Source organism: Halichoerus grypus, chromosome 12 (assembly GCF_964656455.1).
Source record: "Halichoerus grypus chromosome 12, mHalGry1.hap1.1, whole genome shotgun sequence".
NCBI classification, from domain to species: domain Eukaryota; kingdom Metazoa; phylum Chordata; class Mammalia; order Carnivora; family Phocidae; genus Halichoerus; species Halichoerus grypus.
In genome coordinates, this window is record NC_135723.1 from 98,547,150 (window position 1) to 98,567,406 (window position 20,257).

The following is a 20,257-nucleotide window of genomic DNA, read 5'->3' on the forward strand; positions in this document are numbered from 1 at the left end:
ACTTGCAAAGTAGCAAATTGATATACCTGGGGATTTTCAACAGTTCCTTTCCCAGAGTGAATGACACTCCTGGGACGTCGCTTCATGTAAGAAAACAAGGCCTCCACTGTTGGCCAGAGGAGCTGCCATCTGGACTCCAAGTCCTGACAAGGAAAGCGTCATCTGCACTGGGCTGGCATTCAGACTGAGGGTCACAAACCAGCTCTTGCGAGGAGCAAAATGAAGTTGTCAAGAGAATATTTGCCGTGACTCCACCAGGCGCCATTCAGATATGACAAACTTGCCTTCCTGTTTTTATTAAGGCTTACTAATTCCAGAGAAAGATAGAACTTTTTTTTTTTTAAATATGTGCTCATCCAAAGGTCAAAACAATTTTAAGCAAGGGCAGGCATGGTCCTGCAATAAAAATGCGGCAATCTAGCTGTGCATAAGTTCATGTAGGGGCTGAGAGAAGTGTTTACCTCTCTGGAAAGGGCACTTTAATCAAAAGACTGATGGCAAGATGAGCTTTGAATTTGTTGTTCTGTTTCTTCTGCATCTGCATGAAATTGTGTCTTTGAAACCATGTATTATTGAGACGAGTAATACCGGAGAGAAACACTTGCTCTGAAGTAAACAGGAAAATACAGCAGCAGAATGGAGTGTTTTGCCCACTTTTACAGCCTCTGTGGTGGTCATCCAGGAGGAGGGACCGAGGGCTAGAGATGGGTAGAGATGTTTGGAGGGACATTATCCCCATTGTGACACACAGACCCTGGGGTCTTTCTTAAGTGTGTGTTTCCTTAGGTGGGTAATGACAGTCACTGGAAAAACTAGTGCCTGCTGTCTAAACACAGTGTGAAAAATGAAGTTTAAAAGTATAAAAAGCAGTAGTGATGAGATCCAATTCTCCAGGCTTCCTCTCGCAGATGGAACAAAAACCTTTCTGTCCTGCAGGTTTAGCACTTCCTCTGTCTTCTCAGCTCCGAAGAAGGGGGCATTCTTTAGAAAGCGGTCTGCACTTGCCGGCTACGGGGTTGGACTCCTGCTCTTCTCTAGGGTTCCGTTTGTCCCTGCACAGGCAGGTGGCTGCTCCCAAGCGCCAGGTGCAGAAGGTGGCAGCTCACGAGCAGAAGAAACAGTAGGCAAGGTTTTATCCATGTCCGTCTCCATGAATCACGTAGCATGATGGGTGGGTGGTGGGTTATTAGCGGAGATCCAAAATCCTAAAAGAGGACCAGATTGAGATGGGAGGATTATGATTCTTACTTGCATTTTAATTGGATACCTAATTGGAGTTATCCAAGTGGGGGTGTGAAATAAACAGTTGGACACAGTACGCTTGGATCTCAGAGGAGAGTGCTGGTTTAAACGTACGCCCCATTGAGGCATGTGCCCGTTGAAGGCCTGGGTGCGGGTGAGGTTGCACAGAGAGCATGAGGAGAGGGAGCCAGGAAGAGAGGCGTGGAGAACACCCCCATTGAATTGTTGGAGCAAAACCTGTTAAGACGACCCAGAGACAGAAACAGCAACTGGAGGAGGAGGAGACATCTGGACCAGGAGAAGTCAGAACTCATAGATGTAATGACTGCTTTGAGCAGAGGGTGGCACTGCTGAGCAGAAAAAGTGCTCCTGGGGCATCTGGTAAAGTGAAGGATGCAGGCTGAGCGTTGGCTGTAATGAGACGGGGGGCAAGGGGTGGTCTTGCGATGGCCCTCTGAATAGAATGATTGGAGGAGAACCCACACAGAAGAGAGTAGGACGAGAGGAAACAAGCACATCCGGGACAGGCAGCTCTTTCAGAAATTTTTCAGTGCCCGAGGTTTACTCTACAAGAGGTAGAAAGAAGTAACGGTGCACAGCTCCTGAGAAGGGGGGGCAGGGGTGGGACCCCAAGTAAGACCATGGAGAGGACAGAGGTAGGAGAAATTTTAGGGGCGGTACCTGTAGAGACAGGTTTACGTGTGGGTAGCAGAAAGCTGCAGACGTTCTCTCTGATCCTCTGTTTCTCCGTGAAATAAGACAAATTCAGTCGCAGAAGAGTGACCGTGACACTCCTCAGACAGCAGACACACGTGGATGGTGTATTTGGATGAAAGCAGACGGTGTTCAGTTGGAGACAGGCTGAGAGAGAGAAATGCAAGCCTGGATCTTGCATGGTGGGCTGCATTTCCACAGACGTGTGCTAAAGCCGCGGGCTTGGATTCAAGTAGCCACTTAGTATATACTGCATGATGATTGCGAAACATAGCAGAGGCAGAGAAATGAAGATAAAGCGGGACAGCTCCTGACCTCAGGACAGGCACAGTCTTAGAAGGAGATCGACGTGTACGCAGACGATGACCAAGCAGCATACCAGCTCCAATGAGCTGCACAGCTGTTCCAATGAAAATGCATCTCCTTTTGCTTGGGAGACTCAGAACTTGAATGGGAAGACAACGTTTAGATGTAAAGAATAAGTAGTAATAAACCTGGCAAAGAAAGGGAAAGCATATTTTTGGTAGTGGGAACAAGTGAGTCATGTTGCTACAGCTGTGAAACTTAGAGAAAATACGGTGCTGCCGCATAAACCACTTAGGTCCCCTCTGAATACATAGACAAATCAGCGAATTGTGCAGCAGTAAACCCAGAAGCAGAGATCATCGACGTCAGTGCCCCATGTTACAGAGCAGGAAAGAACCTGAGGGAGGGGGAAATGAAGCATGAACCTCATGACGGAGGGACAAGTTGGAGCCACACCTCCTGACTCACATTTTAGTGCTCACTTCTTGGTGATCTCTGTATCACCACTAAGCTTCCAGGTGCTGGAATACGCAAGGTCCGAAAGTCTGCATGGGTAGGGGTGTCTGGATCAGCTGCCTCTAGACGGGGTGACGCTTTGCCACCAGTCTTCGTGTCCACAGTTAGAACAGAGTTCCGTCGTGAGAGTCTCTGGGCTTCTCACCATCGCCCTTGTTGATCTCCATATGTTCTGCTGGAGAGGTTACCGTGACCTAACGGGACTGGAGTGCAGGCTGGGGGAGGTGTGGTAAAGCCTCTGATTATGAGCTAGGCTGTAACGGAATAGTACTTCATCCAGCTCACTTTCCTTATGCCATGGGTCTCTGCGGTCTCCTCGGGAGCTGTCAGCCTTCGTTAGACATTAGTCTAACCCTAAAAGACATAGAGAATAGAGGATAGAACCCAGGAAATCCAATGTCCCCATAGATGAATGAACAATTCAATAGAAAACTCTTTGTTTCAACAAATATGTTCAGCAATCTTCCGTTTGTTTAAACTAAGATTTGCCTGCCTTTGTAAATATAATAGACTGCACACAACTGAAATTTATCTCTTGTTTTGGCAAAATTGTCTGTCCTCGGGTCATGATTCTGAATGTTGGTATGTGTACAGCATGACAGCTCTAGCAGATGTAGAAAATTGTGCTGATTTGCCATTGACGGTGGGCTATATCAGGGTCTCCCAGAATAGAGGAAGCCTGGTGTGACTCAGAATATGGTCCCTTCTCTGCAGACCCATTAGTCTCACCCAGCCTAGTGAGCGCACCGCGGGCTGGGTCTGAGCCCCGCTTTTGCCCCTTCAAGTCCACCCGCACAGCCATAGTCTATGACATCGGTCAAAACAAGTCCCCGGTTTAGCGTTGTTTTTAAAAGGTCAGTGTAAGGTTCAAGTGACATATGAAGCTACCTGAGAAACTAGATTCAGGATTAAAGTTTGACTCCAGCGTTGCTAAGAAGAGAACAGGGATGTGATACACAGTGAAGATGTGATACAAGGTTTGCAAATAAGATTATTGCTAATGGATGAGGCTGATTGAAAGATAAATGCAGTTATGAACACCAGTACTGACTAAGTCCGTGGTCAGAGATGGTTCCGTAGATGGCATAATTGCTACCCCTTTTCAGAGACAAATTGCAGTATTTCTCGGATCCCTAGAGGCCCGGAGAAACTGTCCTCAGGTGGAATAAAGTTGCCCCAGGTGAAATCAACTAACAATTGATATAGCAAAGAATAGTGAAAGTAACAACAGAACAAACGAAAACAAACTGTAAAATCCCCCAACACCAGAATCCAGAACGTATATATGCTTTCTTAATTTTGTTTTCTTTTTTGGATAAGAAAACGGGAAATAGAAATAAAGGCTTACATTCATGTAGTTGAAAAATATTTATTGAGCACCTACTATGGCCAGGCACTACTTAGTTATCAGTCATCAGTCACAAAAGCTGAGCCTTAATGTATCTCAAACTCCAGTGGGATGGGAGGGGGAGACAAGAAATAAGCCATAAGCGCAACAGTGTGTAAATATCCAGCAATAATGAATGCTGAGAAACAAATAAGGCGGGGGGGGAGGAAAGATGCCATTGTAGGTAGCTTATTAAGAGGTGACATTTGAGCAACATCAAGGGCAGAGGGTGAGGGGTCTGGTGGACATTAGGGCAACAGGAGTCCAGGTGCAAACCACCTGCAAAGCCCCTGAGGCGGGAGTGTGCACGGGCGTTTGAGGATCAGCAGCGGCACAGTGCCTGGGGCAGCGTGAGCAGGGGAGGAAGGGAGCGGGTGAAATTAGAGCAGGGGGCAAAGTGGGCAGGGGTGCAAGTCACAGGGAATGTGTAAGACTTCTGCTTCTGTTCTTAGTGAGGGGAGCTGCCCAGCAGGGGGCGGGCAGAGGCTTGCTGCTGTCTGACCAAGCCTCGGAGTTCGCTCCAGTCTAGAGGTACAGAAACCATGTGGTGCAGTGGGAAGGGCTCAGCCGTCCGTCGTTTCCCTCCAGCAGCTACATGGTCATTCGTTCTGTCTGCCAACAGTCCTGGAGGCCTGGAGCATCCCAGACATGGACAGAGTGAGGGAAACGCAGAGAAAAGGAAGCTGCAGCCTGGCCCCTGAAAAGCATGCAGGCCAGGCTGGAAGATACAACTAAAGACAAGAATAAGACCCCCTGATACGCGCCCTTGCTGGCGAGGGGGGTGGGGGTGGGCAGGGGGAGGTGGGCAGTATGCAGAGGGTACAAAGAGATCTTACAAAAGAGATCCGTCACAGCATGGCCCTCTGTAATAAAACGATCCATCTGTGCCCCATCTGCCCAGCCTGAATCGGTCTGCAAGCAGCTAAGAACGTAGGGACCTTTTTGGTTTATCACTGTATGTCCCCTGCACCTAGCCCATAATAGGCCATCAATAAATGTTTGTTGTTTCTTAAAGTGCAGGTCACCTAATCTGGGTTGGGTAGGGGAGGCAGACTAGAACAGGCATCAGACTCCCAAAGTGACACTGGATCTGAAGGTGCCCACAGAGCCATGGCCGTGAGCACAGCCTGAGCCAACACGTGGAGATATGGGGAAGCAGGACGTATTCTGGGAACCAAGACTAGTTCTGTGTGTCCAGAGATTGGGATGTGTCAGCAGGAGGTAAGGCCCCCTCAGCAAGCAGAGCCCTTGTTATAAAGGGTTTGGGGTGAGATTTGGTATTGAGACAGCAAGGAGCTACTGAAGAGCTTTCATTAGGGAGGGTAAGGCCGTGTGATGCACTGGCATGGGGAGGACGGGCTGAATCAGAGAAATGGGCAGGGGCTTGAAGCGTCCTGAGAAGGAAGAGTGATGGAGTAGGTGACTGATAAGAAATGCGTAGTAAGAGATGGAGCGATGCTCTGTCTTCTACTGAGATGGGGAGCAGGGAGATGGCGCGTTCCGCTTGGATGTCTGGGGTTGCCTTGCATTAAAAGTTCAGTGACAGGCTCGAAACTACTTTGGACATCTCTGCAATGTCCACAAGCAAAAATAATTACCTAGCGTACATTCAGCAAGAATACATTGTGTCAAGCTAAGAGTGGAGGATGTAACAGTCATGGAATGTCATTGTCACTGCTCTTGTGGGGGCGTCTGTTCAGCTAGAGAAGACAGAGAGTAAGCAAGTGAAGACGTAACACCATCACACATAGTGATAAATAGCATAATCAAATAAAACCAAGTGCCCTGAGCGGGAATAATAGGAAGCACCCACTTTTGCTAGTGTGGTCCAGGAGCTCATCTCCAGGGAGGTGACATTTAAGTTGAAACCTGAAGAAGACAAAGCGTGAGCAGGGAAGGGGGACGGGCTCCAGCAAGGACAAAAGCTTGGCAACAGGCAAGGGGTTAGCGATAGAGAAGGAGCTGATGTTTAATAAAAAGTGGGACCAGTTATAAAGAAAATGAACAATTTAAATGGGAGGGGCAGGTGGCTTTGCTATTTTGCCTTTGACTTCCTGATAGACATCTTAATAAAATGACTCATCTAGGACTGCAAGGCAACAGTAACCAAGAAGAGAACCTGAATATCATATAATCTGTTACATTCATTACAATCAAACTGAAATCAGTTGCCTTGCCAGAAAAAAAGTGACTAATTGACATAATGTGATGGTCTCTGAAGAATCTCATTTAATATTGGCAGGTTAATCAGCAGGCTAACAAAACAAGTTTTAGTTAAATACTTACAAGGGAAATTTTATCCTGTGCTTTGGGTGTTCATTTCGCTTGTTGTCAGGAGAAAAAAAAAAAAAAGAATGAGGGCAAATTTTAGAGGTTTCACTGTTTAAATAAGTATCCCTTTTACCCACTTGAAAAATCTGACACTTACTGTTACTGAATTTTTTGTCATCTCACTGCTCTTCTGTGAGATTGGAGGATTTTGAATTTGTGCCACTTTTATTAACTGCCGTGCCATCGAGAAAGGCTTTAGCATCTTAGTTCCCTGGGAGAAGGGCCGGTAATGGATGGATAATGTGTGACCCTGCTGGCTTGGTGTCCGTGAATACGAAAGGGGTGAACAGCGGGCACAGAGGTGACCCCAGGTGGCGCGCTGCATAAGCTGTTTAAGGGTGGTTGCTTTTTTTTTTTTTAGATACGGCAGGGTTAATGGTCAAGGATAATCAGGGTTGGGTTTTTTTTTTTTTTTCTTTTTTAACTTGTCAAACAGTCGAGAAGACAGGATTTGTTCAAAACGCCTTGGCTCAAAGATTTATCCTTTCCTCTTGTCCTTTTCATGACTCCCCTGGTAATGTCTTCATCAGAGTGGGCTGGAGATCAGAAACTCAGCCTGAGACTTTCTCCAAGGCAGGGTTTATGTGGGGCTGACTCAGGCGCCAGCAAGCTGGGAAGAAGCAGTGTGAGTCATCACAGCCATTATGGTTATTGATCAGTATTGGTCCAGTAACACACCTTTCATCTTCTCCCCTCTGTTAAGTGATGTTTGACCACACATATGTTCAAGACCCCACTGCCCTATAGAATCCACTTTGTCCCGCTCACGTCTCCGGCCGCCCTCTCTCTCTGCTCACACTCACGTGGCTTTCCTATTTTAATCAGTCACATTTGCCTACTTGCATCTTCATCACCTTGACCTCTTGAAGCTGGATCACTTGAAACTGAAAACTGCCCTTCACGTTCATCGGTGACCTCCTAATCCTCAAGTCCAGTGATGTTGGTCAAGCTTTGTCCTTCACCTTTCTGGAGCGTTCAGTACTCGCTGGTGTGCCTAGGACCTGCTAGAAGCTGGAGGTACAGAATCCGGCTTCCTGTCTGTAGGGGCATGAGATACAAAACAATTTCAATACAGAATGCTGAATGCAGTAACTGAGATCTGCGTAACCTGTGGCTTAGCACAAAGTGGGGAGAAATAGAAGTTACCTAGAGGAATAAGAAGGAGAGCGGATTTCAGAGAAGTCACTGTTCTTTAAACCACATTGCCTTGGGGCGTCTGAGTGGCTCAGTTGGTAAGGCGGCTGCCTTCGGCTCAGGTCATGATCTCAGGGTGCTGGGATCCAGCCCCACATCCATCCTGCTCTCTGCTCAGCAGGGAGTCTGCTTCTCCCTCTCCCTCTGTGCTCTAGTGCTCGATCTCTCTCGCTCTCTCAAATAAATAAATACACTCTTTAAAACACACACACACACACACACACACACACACACACTGCCTTGATCCTCTTTCCTCATGGTGACTGCTTTTCAAGTCTTTCCTCATCTGCTGGTGTGGGCACACCAGGAGGCAAGGACTTAGGCCACTCGCCCCATTCTACGTACGGATTCCCACTCTCAGGCTCTGTGATCACTGCGGGCTGGTTCACAGACGGACTGTTTGGGCTTCGCTCTCTCTCTTGAAGTCACAGTCTTGTCTCCTGTCTGTTCTTCACAGTTGCTGTATTGGAGGGCTTCTCTACCAGGGGACTATTGGCACCTGGGGTGGGACAGTTATTTGTTGTACAGGACTAGCTAACACATTGCAGGGCTTAAGCATCCCTGCCCCCAGGGCACTAAATTCTGGCAGCACCTCGCAAATGTTCCTGAATCACGCCTGAGTGGGTAGAACCAGCCCCATCACCACCTTAAATTCACCCTATGTAAAATCAAACTGAACCTCTTTTCCCCAAACCAGTACACTTCTCTGAAATAAAAATGTCTTTAAAAATGTTCGTATTTCCTTAATCTTAAAACCAGGGAGTCACCACCAACTATTCCATCTGGTCCCCAAATCCCACCGACTTCCTTTTACAGTGGATTTACCTCTGCCTCCATTATGTGACACGCCATGTTCATTGGACTTCAAGTCTTGATTGCCCCACTCCTAGGATTTCTAGAACATCACATTGTCCATGCTTCTCAATGCTTTAAAACCCACAGTAACAGACTTTCACCACAGGATTAAGGCCGCATAGGTATCAGAAAAGCCCTCCCCCAGGGGCACCTGGGTGGCTCAGTTGGTTGAGCAGCTGCCTTCGGCTCAGGTCATGATTCTGGAGTCCCGGGATCGAGTCCCGCATCGGGCTCCCTGCTCGGCGGGGGGTCTGCTTCTCCCTCTGACCCTTCCCCTCTCATGCTCTCTGTCTCCCATTCTCTCTCTCAGATAAATAAATAAAATTTAAAAAAAAAAAAAAGAAAAAGAAAAGCCCTCCCCCATAAATATTTTTAAATGCATGGAAAAATATTTTTTAAAATCCTTTGAAATGTATAATTGAGCTTGTGTGAAAGTGAGGAAGATCCTTAGGGGCCAAAAATTAAGCAAAACCATGGACCAGCATCATTAATGTGTGCTAAAAAGCCAGAAGCTGGCCTCAGGGCTTCTGCCGGTTCCATGTAACCTATGGATTCAGTTTCCATGATGGTGGAGGAAGAAGGGACCGTGCCAAGTGATGGGTTGTACCAAACATCCCTTTATGGAAAACAGATTTCACAGGTCAAGACTCAATGGGGGAAAAAAAATAAAAAAATAAAAATTAAAACTAAAAACCCACCCTGCAAAAGAAGAGAGCATAGGGATTTTCACTGTCCGCACCTTGGCTTGGGGTAGAGAGAAAGAGGAAGAAATTATCTCTTGACGCTGTGTGTAACGAAAAGCCAGTTCTGACGCATGTTTACAGGGCCACGTCACCCTTTGTACGGTTGGGAAAAAAAATCAAGCTGGGAATATATTCTAAAGAAGCCCCAGCTTGGTAATTCCCCCAGGTATCTGATAAAAGCAAATACAAATTATCTGAGAGGGACACAACTTCAGTGGGTCCCCAGAAAATTCCCACAGAGACGTTTCCAAGGAACATCATCCCAAAGGAAAAAAATAACCATGATGTGTGTGGGGGAACAAGATACTGTAATTGTGAGTCAACAGAAATAACTAATAGCATTTTCAGTCCTGCAAAACCTTAAGATATTGAAATTATTGGTTCAGGTTGACTTTTTAAAGGGGAAATGGAAAATATGATTAAGGAAGACGCTAGCAAAAATAAGTGTCATTTGAAAAAAGAACCAAATAAAAGTTATAGAAATCAAAATGTCATCAAAATCAAAATTAAAAGCTTCATGGTGGGGTTAAGTAGCAGTTTATACCCAGCTGAAGTGAGAATAGTGAAATGAAAAACAGGTTCTGAAGGAATTTCCCAAAAATCTGCCCAGGGAGACATAGAATTGTTAAATGTGAAAAGAGGTTAGAAGCAAGGAAATAAGATCAATAACATCTAATACATATCCAGTTGGAGTTCTGGAAGAATAAAGTATAAGGAGCCAAAGCCCTATTTTGGGGCATATTAGCTAAGAATTCACCAGAACTGAAGAAAATATGCAGATTCAGATTAAGGAGTCACACTGTATGCAAACAAGAGTGAGGAAAATGCCCAGCTAGACAGAAAGAAAATACAGATCACCCACAGAAAGAATGGATATTAAGCCGACCGCTGACATCGCAGTGGAGACCTAAGCCACTGGAATTTTCTCAAATGGTTGTGGGAACATAACCATCACCCTTGAAAATACCTGCCAGAAAACCATCTATTATGAATAGAGTCTAGATAAAGACATTTTTAGACAAACAAGAGTAACTGCAGATCAGGAAAATTTTTAAATTATTAAGTGTACAGAGCAGCACCTTCAGAAGAACTTTCTGAGGTGGTGAGAATGTTTGCTGTCCAGTATGACAGCCACCAGTACAGGTGGCTAGGGGACTGAGGACTTCAAAAAAAGTAGACAAAAATATTTTTATCATTTCAGGGCAATAAACCATGAAGGAAATGTTAAATTCACCTTAAAAAATAAAATTAAGAATGTTTCTTCATTAAAACCACCATAAAAAGTAAAATTTGCAGGGCCCCTGGGTGGCTCAGTCAGTTAAGCGTCCGACTCTTGATTTCAGCTCAGGTCATGATCTCAGGGTCGTGAAATTGAGCCCCACATCGGAGTCCACGCTCAGTGTGGAGTCTGCTTGAGATTCTCTCTCTCCCTCTCCATCTGCCCCTCTCCCTGCTTGCACTCTCTCTAAAATAAATAAATAAAACCTATAAAAGAAAAAGTAAAATTTACAGTATTACAATTATTAAAAAAATTATCTTCCTAAGCATTTTCTACAAGTCAGTAAAACACAAAAAAAATCCAATAAGAAAGTGGGCAAAAAATATGAGCAGATTTTTTTAAATAAGGAAAGGTGAATGAATAAACATGGAAAGGCAAACAATCTTATAAGTAATCAGTGAAATATAACTAAAACCAAAAAGATGTACTCTTTGTCACTCACCAGTTGTCATAAGTTAATAACATAATACCAAGGATTGTCAAGGATTTTAAAGTTTTATATGCTGCTGGTAGGATTCTGCATTCATATAAGTGCTTTGGATAAACAATTTCAAAATGCACAAACCATATGACCTAACAATGACACTGTAGGATCGTGCTCAAAACTCTTAGGCATTTTCACAGAGCTTGGTGAAATAGCAAAAAACTAGACACAGACGGATGTGGTTAATATTAGAATCAATCAAGTGTGATATACTCAAAGAACAACATACCATAACAACAATGATAATAAACTAAGTACAAGTCTATTTTATTATTCTTTATACCTTATGTAAAAAGGTATTAAACTTTGTGATCATGTAACTTGTATTTGTGTGTGTAAAATATTTTAACACACACAAATGTATCTGTAAAATATTTTAACATCCAAAATTTTATTTATTTATTTATTCATTTATTTGAGAGAGAGAGTGTGCGTGTGCACGTGAACGGGGCAGGGGCGGTGCAGAGGGAGAAGGAGAGAGAGAAAATCCTCAAGCAGACTCCCCACTGAGCACAGACCCTGACACAGGGCTCAACCCCAGGATCCTGAGATATGGCCTGACCTGAAATCAAGAGTCAGACGCTTAACTGACTGAGCCACCCAGGCACCCTTTAACATCTAAAAATTTTTAAATTTGACTCCCCATTACTTAAAAACTGAAGTCCAAACACAGTGAAACTATCTCTCCAACTATAAATTCTGCTTCTCTACACTGCCCCCACCAGCCTAACCGATTACCCCACAGTTCCAGAAAAAAGTCGGATTCTTTCTGGCTTCATACGTTGGCCCAGCGATTCAGGAGTGCTGAAATGCTCATATCTTCCTCCTGGTTTTCTCGATCCTACCCTCCCATCAAAGCTGCACTCAGATCTGCCTCCTTATGGAGGCCCTCCAGTCTACCTTGATCCTCGGTAATTGTTTCCTTCTCCAGAATCCTACAGGACCCATTGCCTGAACCTAGGGGACCCACTGCTCCTGATATCCAGTGGGTAATTTTCCCATCTTACTGTGTGTATGCCCTGTTAAATATCAAGGCATAAAACTCATAATTGTAAATTATTGAACCATAGTCCTTCCGCTAACTCAGAAGCTTAGATCGGGAATTAGGTTTTCACCCCTATTCCCCAAATTGTCTCTCCAGCACTATAAAGGTGCTTATTGATTATGTAGCATGCCATTTCCATTGCAAAGCAATATTTTGCTACAAATTTAAAAAGTTATAGTCGTCCTTTAAATGTAAAAGGGGCTAAAGTGCATCTATTATCTATCAATCAATAAAAGTCAAGGCACAAGATACCAAGTATTTCAGTATAAATGATGGACCCAGGGTAAGACATGTTTTAACAAATAAATACGGTTTTTAATGGAAAATAAAAACAAAGGAAGCAGCCAGTACTCAATCAAATCATCATCCCTGACATCCAGTTTAATTCCCTCTAAATTTTTTCTATAATGAAGAAAAGAAATATTTAAAATAATTGGTCAGGGCTTTTCCAGTGGAAAAAGACTAGAAAAGCATATTATTAAATCCTACAAATAGCATGTGGTTGCATTTGATCACTTTGGTATTACTAGTCACATTTGTTCCTGGGGCCATGGTACAAAGGAATTAGCCAGAGTAAGTAAGGGGGCCACAAACGCCATGACCTCTATGGAAACTGAGGCCAAATTAACATAGAGTGCATTGGCCTGTTCTCTTTAATACTGCTCAGAATAGCGAACTCCCATCTGATCTGTCACTTCAGTTCCATTCAAAATAATAAAACCTAATTCATTTGAATAGGATTCAAAGTGATTTGATTCAGTTCAATCAAATTCTGCTCAGTGGAATCAGTCCTTGATTGAAATCTATTAAGTTTGGTTCAATAAAATAAATTTAAATATTATGCAGCAAAATTAATTTTTAATTAACATTTCAGTTCAGGTCCATTTTGATCTGAACTTCAATTCTCCACTTCTAAATTTGGTCCTGATTCAAATTAATAAAATATAGTAGAATCCAACATAATCCTGAAAGACGCACCAAGAGGCTAATCAACTCCATTCATTTCTGTTCATCCCTAATCAAATGAGTTTAGTGACATTCAATCACAAAGAGAGAAATGCTCACCTTTAACTACCATACTGAATGTTTATATTATAACTTCAAAATTATGAGTTTTCCCAACTTCACAACCCTGTCGGTAATATGAACTCCATGGGACTTTTTTGGATTCATTCTTTGTTTAGTCTTTCTGCTAACATAGAATCAGATGGCTGGGAAACAAAAGATAATTATTATCTGGTTTAATAAGCTGATTTCACAAAATTTATAGGCAGCTTGAAATGATAGGCCTTTGTATCTGTGGCATGCCAAGATATAGGATGCTTCACTTTATTTTTAAAGTTCTTAATCTAAAAGTAAAATACAGGCATTTGGACTTAGAACCACAGTTATGAAATTAGAAAAAAAATTACAATGACTATTCTGAAAAAAAATAACTGGGAATTTTAAATGGAGGCATTACTGCAGTAAACACCACTGTCACCTTTTCATATCTTACCTGGAAAACAAAGTCCCAGATTAGTATTCCAGTGGGACCCGGGCACCGGCCTCTCAGTATTCTATGACCTAAACCACACTGTCCGTTGCCTCAGGTCAGTATATGGCAGACCTATCTGATGATGAGGATCAGCAGGGCCTTAGTGACCGAGTCCCCAGATCTCCCTCCGAGATTCTTATTCCATAGATCTTATTTTGCAGGCCAGGGAATCCAGAGTGTTGATAAGAACCTCAAGTGGAACTTCTCTTAGGTAGATTGGAAACCCTTCTGTTTACTAATGTCCCGCCAGAGGGAAAAGATGCAGAAGCAGTCACTCCACAGACTTCACCTCCCAGCCCTCATCTTTCTCCACTGAGACTTCCTGAGACTTCCACGGTCCGGTTCTTAGAAGTGATTGCATGTGGACAAACTCAACATGTTGAAGAAGAGACGCTGCCTGTATTTAAGCCAGAGAACTCCAGCACTGGGGGGCCTGTGCCTGGGGGCAAGGGCCACTGTGCGCAGCGGCATTAGCTGGGAGAGTGCACATCTCGTACTGAAGGCAGAGGACAGTCTGGCCTGCTTGATCTTCCAGATTAGTGCTATCAAATTCTCTAGAGGGCTCTGTGGTAGCTACAGCACCCCCAGATTTTCTCTTTGCTCCAGCCCAGCCCAGCACTTACTGTACGGTTTTACCTTCCTTCGTCTCTAGGTTATTTGCCCGGCAAGGAAGATTCTCACAGGTAGCGAGGGCTTCGTACCTACAGTCTAGAATTACACCAGTTAAAGATGTCTCATATCCTATTGGTACCTTGGCACGGAGTGCTGTCATCAGATCGGAATGGTCAGCTGAAATTGGGAAATTTCATGGAGGGGAAGAGATTCGGTGGTGCTTTGATGAAGACAGGACGGAGGAGAAAATGGGACATTTTTCAGAGCAAGAGTCACTTCTTTAGAAAGCAGATCCACCAGGCACTGTAGGGGGCTTCAAGCAGCCAGGACGCTGCCAGATGCGGGGGGACAGGGAACAGTAAGGGAGCTGCCCGCAGGGGGCACTGAGCAGAGCTCTGAAAGGCAGCTTTCTGCGGCAGTTTGTACCTGCTCTGCTTGCCCTGCTAAATAGCCCCCTGTGATTCTCTAAGAGAATTTGTGGATAGATAGTAGTAGATAAAATAAAACTAGGTTTCATCAAGCTGAAAATATGCTTTTAAGTTTTCATTGTGGAGACTATAAAGCCTTGTGGTATTGTTTTTAATATCCTCTAGAAGTGGATGACATAGAACTAATTAAATGTCCCAGTGACCATTCGGGGTCTTCTTTCCGCGAGAACATGTATTTAAGCAGACTGTCACAGATGTAGCACATTTTCATCAAGAGGTCCCCATGCACTTATCCTTGGGTCTCTCTCAACTTGTAAGTGGGGAAAGTAGACCAAGGGTCTCTTGGTTTCTTCAAGTCCTGAGGAGCAGGTAGCCTCTTTCCTTCCTCCTCCGCCCGTTAGTCATGCAAACAATAAGAAACCCTTCAGCATAATGAAACTTGATCTTGAGTACAAACAGTGTAGTGATTGCATTTAATTCAATTGATAATCTAGTTGTTTTAATACAATGTGCCTTACTTTGATAATTTAGTTTCTAGTCAACTTTGAATATGGTTTATCAGTCCTAATCTTGTCCCAGTGGTTACGCCCACTGAATATAGTTAACAGAAATCTTCATATTTTGAGGTTACAGAAGTTCTTAAACTCATGGCCCTGGATAATTAAATTATTTCTCTTCTAACCACTTCTTATTCTTGTCTTTTGAAAATCTTTCCATTTTTATCACCTTTAACTGCTTTTCCCCAGAGCCAGTTAACAGGTAAATAATGATTTGTAAAGCAAAGTATAGCACTTCATTAGCATAGCACTGGAATAAGGCAATTCTTTGTTCAATGCAAATTGAACCATCTTCTTGCTGAATACAAAATATATGCCAAATTAATAATTTATTTTAGTTACAGTGATTTGATTTAACCAAAATGTGCCAATGCTAATAACAAAGGGTACAATTTGCTTTCTCCCTAGCATATGTGTTTCTCACTGGCATTCTTCTGTTCATGGCAGATGGAGAAACAGCTAAGTTAAACATTTTGTACTGTGCTTAACTTATTTTCCTTGGAAGGAGAACAAAATAGCTTCGATCTGGCGTCACCTTGGGGGAACAGTAGCCATATAAGGTTATATGTGGCTTGAGTCAAAGGTGAGGGATGGGGGAAGAACTGGGAAACTGGGCCACTCTTACCTGCTCACTAGCATGTCACCTCCTTGCACTGAAAAGAGGAAATGTCAGTGTGGATCATCCCTCTGGATCCCACCCTGGTATCTAATAAGAGTCCCTCCCTACAAGAACTGAGGGTCCTGCCAAGTAAGATTAGCTCAGAGCCTAGATCCCACACAGAGCTTAGGCCTCCTGCTAGAACACCTACTGCCCAAACAACATGACAAAGAAACTTCCTCTCTGGGGGCTTCTCCATACTCTCTGCAGGTGCTGTTAGGAATCAGTGGGCTCTCTCGTCCATTTCCCCTGCCACACATTTCTCAGAGTCTCATGTTAAAGGAGCGGCTGATAATTAGCTTTCTCCTTTTACTGATGTTGCTCTGATTTTTATAAAGAATACTGAACCACATTCAACTTCTCTCATTCATGCAATTTACCATCACTGTCTATAATGAAAATATAACAGTGTTAGGTTGTTTCTGTTGGTTGCTGGAAGAAATAATTTGCAATTGAGCTGAGGTTTTAGATATAGACTCTTCCAGGGGCTATTTAAATGACAAGTAGGACAAGGGAGTTTCCTGCTAGACAGTCCATTAACCCCAGCTCCACAGATGTCTGGTTTGTTTCATCTCCTCTACTGGATGTGTTGGTATCTCCTAGTTCCCAAAACAATGATAGTAACCAAAATTTCCTTTGAGGGAAAGAACTTAGCATTAGGTCACCTTGAAGAGATTCAGTGTGATAAATAGATGTGATAACCAATCTAGGTCATGTTTCTGCATTTTGGGGGTCAAGTTGTGGTCTGGAAGGCCCCAAGGGCATTTGCAAGGTCAGCATGGTACCGTCCACCTTTGCCCTCTTCCTATAACATGGCCTAGAGATGGAATCAACAGAGACCTTATTCGGGTTACTGGCCAGCTGGCCTGGCTCAGATTTTACAGTTTCCATAAATGGAATTTTTCAAGCCTTGTTTTTTGAAAGTCTTGACTGCATCAAAAGAGAACAGTTTATTATTGGTCACGGTTCCAACACTAGGAAGCATCTCAATTTGGACGCTTTACTCTTTACCCTGATGGAAAGAGAAGGGAGAAGCAAGCAAGCAAGCAAACAAACAAAAACACCTTGAATTTATAAAGCAAACACAGCCCTCTTTATTCTGGGGACATGGCCCAGGTAGACAAAAGATAAGGTTTCAGAGTAGACCCTTATCTCAAAGAGCTGGCCTCTTGCTCCCTTCAGAACAGGTTACTGAAATCTCCCTTTCTACTGTTTACCTGATCAAGTCAAATATATTTTTTAAAATTCTTGTGCTATAAATGATCTTGCAAAGGGAAAAAAATAATAACTTTTCCAAATTAAGTCAACACAATCTAGAAATGTGTATGAAGTAGGAGACTATCTAACTCTTTTCCAAGTTCAGAGTGTTTGCTCATTTATTACATCGAGCCTGAACCTCCCAGGAGAGTTTCATGACTTTAAATTGCCCACCCTAAAAACAATCCCATTTACAGTCACACCAAAACGTATAATAAATATCTAGCAATAAAACTAACCAAGGAGGTGAAAGATTTATACTCTGAAAACTGTTTTTAAGACATTAATAAAAGAAATTGAAGACAACTCAAACAAGGAAAGGTATACCATGCTCATGGATTAGAAGAATAAAGTTCATACTACCCAAAGCAATCTACAGATTCAATGCAATCTCTATCAAAAAACCAGTAGCATTTCTCACACAACTAAAACAAATAATCCTAAAATTTGTGTGGAACCACAAAAGACCCTAAATAGTCAAAGCCATCTTGAGAAAGGACAAAACTGGAGGCATCACAATCCCAAATTTTAAGATACATTACAAAGCTGTAGTAATCAAAACAGCATGATACTGCTGCGCGTGCGCATGCACACACACACACCAAAGACACATAGATCAATGGAACAGGATAGAGAGCTCAGAAATAAACCCACTCTTATATGGTCAACTAGTCTACCACAAAGAAGGCAAGAATATACAATGGGGAAAAGACAGTCTCTTCAATAAAAGTTGTTGAGAAAACTGGACAGCTACATGCAAAAGAAACTGCGTTATCTTCTTACACCATACATAAAAATAAACTCAAAATGGATTAAAGACCTAAATGTAAGACATGAACCCTTAAAACTAGTAATAGAAAACATAACCAGTAATCTCTTGGACATCAGCCTTAGTGACATGTTTATGGATATGTCTCTTCAGGCAAGGGAAATAAAAGCAAAAATAAACTATGGGGACTACACTAAGATAAAAAGCTTTTGCACAGCAAAGGAAACCATCAACAAAATGAAAAGGCAATCTACCGACTGGGAGAAGATTTTTTCAAATGATATATCCAATAAGGGGTTAATATCCAAAATATATAAAGAATTTATACAACTGAACACCCAAAAAGCCCCAAATAATCTGATTAAAAATGGGCAGAGGATGTGAATAAGACATTTTTCGGGAGAAGACATCCAGATGGCCAACAAACACATGAGAAGAAGCTCAACATCACTCATCATCAGCAAAATGCAAATCAAAACCACAAGGAAATATCACCTCATGCCAGTCAAATGGCTATTATCAAAAAGACAAAAATAACAAATATTGGCAAAGATGTAGAGAAAAGAAAACCCTCATATACTGTTTGTGGAAATGTAAATCAGTATAACAACTGTGGAAAACAGTATAGAGGTTCCTTAAAAAATTAGAAATACCATATGATCCAGTAATTCCACTGTGGAGTATTTACACAAGGAAAACAAAAACACTAAATTGAAAAGATATATGCAGCCCTATGTTTATTGCAACATTATTTATAATAGCTAAGATATGGAAGCAACCCAAGTGTCCATTGATTGATGAATGGATAAAGAAGATGGGGTGTGTGTGTAATAGAATATTACTCAGCCATAAAAAAATAATGAGATCTTGTCATTTACATCAACATGGATAGAGGATCTTATGCTAAATGAAATAAGTCAGAGAAAGACAAATACCGTAAGATTTCACTTATGTGTGGAATCTAAAAAACAAAACAAACAAACAAACAAAAAGCCAGAGTCATAAATACAAAGAACAGACTGGTGGTTGCCAGAAGGGAAGGGGGTGGGAGATGGGTGAAACAGGTGAAGGGGATTTAGAGGTACAAACTTCCAGTTATAAAATAAATAAGTCACAATGATGAAAAGTACAGCAGAGGAAATACAGTTAATAATATTGTAGTAATGTTGTATGGTGACAGATGGGCACTGCACTTACCATGATGAGCACTGAGTAATGTATAGAATTGTCGAATCGCTATGTTGTACACCTGAAACTAATATAACATCGTATGCCAACTATACTTCAATAATAAAAATAAATAAGTAATCTACCTTAAAAAAAAACTATTGGCGTATCTCAGACAGTACTGCAGCAGTCTTCATGCAACTCCAGTATGGCTCTTGCCTCATTTTTATTTCTGAACACTTGCACAGACCCTGGGACAAGTGTCTACCTAGCGTCCCAAAAGGGTGGGTGAGTTCTTAGAATGGAATTCTAGCCGTACACATGAAGATTTTATCATGTTTGACACGCAGTGGAAACTCAAGTGATGTTTGATGATTGGATGAATGAGTGAATACCTGAGTGAATATTAGGCCAAATAATAGAGGCACGTGTATGGTATGAGAGCATTGTACAATGTCTTAGGAGATACAGTGTCGAACTTCTGGTTTGGGAACAAATCTGCAATGTGATTGAGAGAATCCCTTCAGCTTTCTAGACCTCAGTTTCCTTACCTGTAAAATAAGGAGATCAGACTATGACACAATGAAGGTCATTTGGCTCTGATAGTCTATGATCCCCCTGGCTATCACTTCTCAGAAAAGCACAGCTAGTCATGAGCTTAGTGGTAATTCACAGGATCAGTGCACTGTCTATCTGCCTTCATCATGGATGTCCCCAACCGGCCAGCCTCTCTACTGAGTAGACACCTAAGTTACTGACGCTTGAATGTTGAAACTTCTTTCAGGAAAAGAGGTGCCTATCCTGGTGAGAGAACTTGCGCTTACCATTCCCTGTTGTATTTTTTATTAAATATCCCTGTGATTGAAATACATTTACTTGTAAGAGGGTAAAGTGATGTTCAGCCTACCAGGGCGCAATGCTGCCTCTGGGGACAGGGGTGTACGGATGTCAGCGCGGTCAAGCCTCGTCTACCTCACTGTGTCTTTCCCCTTTCTGCTAGATGGAAGCCCTTACACCTGGTGGGTCGGCAAAGCCAACGAGAAGCACTACTACTGGGGCGGCTCGGGGCCCGGAATTCAGAAGTGCGCCTGCGGCATCGAGCGGAACTGCACGGACCCCAAGTACTACTGTAACTGTGACGCGGATTACAAGCAGTGGTGAGTGCAAGCTCCCCTC

General features: G+C 42.9%; 1 protein-coding gene across 1 annotated transcript in view; it reads left to right on the forward strand.

Annotated features, from left to right (window-relative positions):
* CNTNAP2 (contactin associated protein 2) overlaps positions 1-20,257 on the forward strand; it is a 1,879,707-nt gene that overhangs the window by 1,452,763 nt on the left and 406,687 nt on the right. The window contains exon 14 of the mRNA XM_078059689.1: positions 20,082-20,238. Coding sequence (XP_077915815.1) covers positions 20,082-20,238 — 157 coding nt within the window. The remainder of the gene's footprint in view (positions 1-20,081; positions 20,239-20,257) is intronic.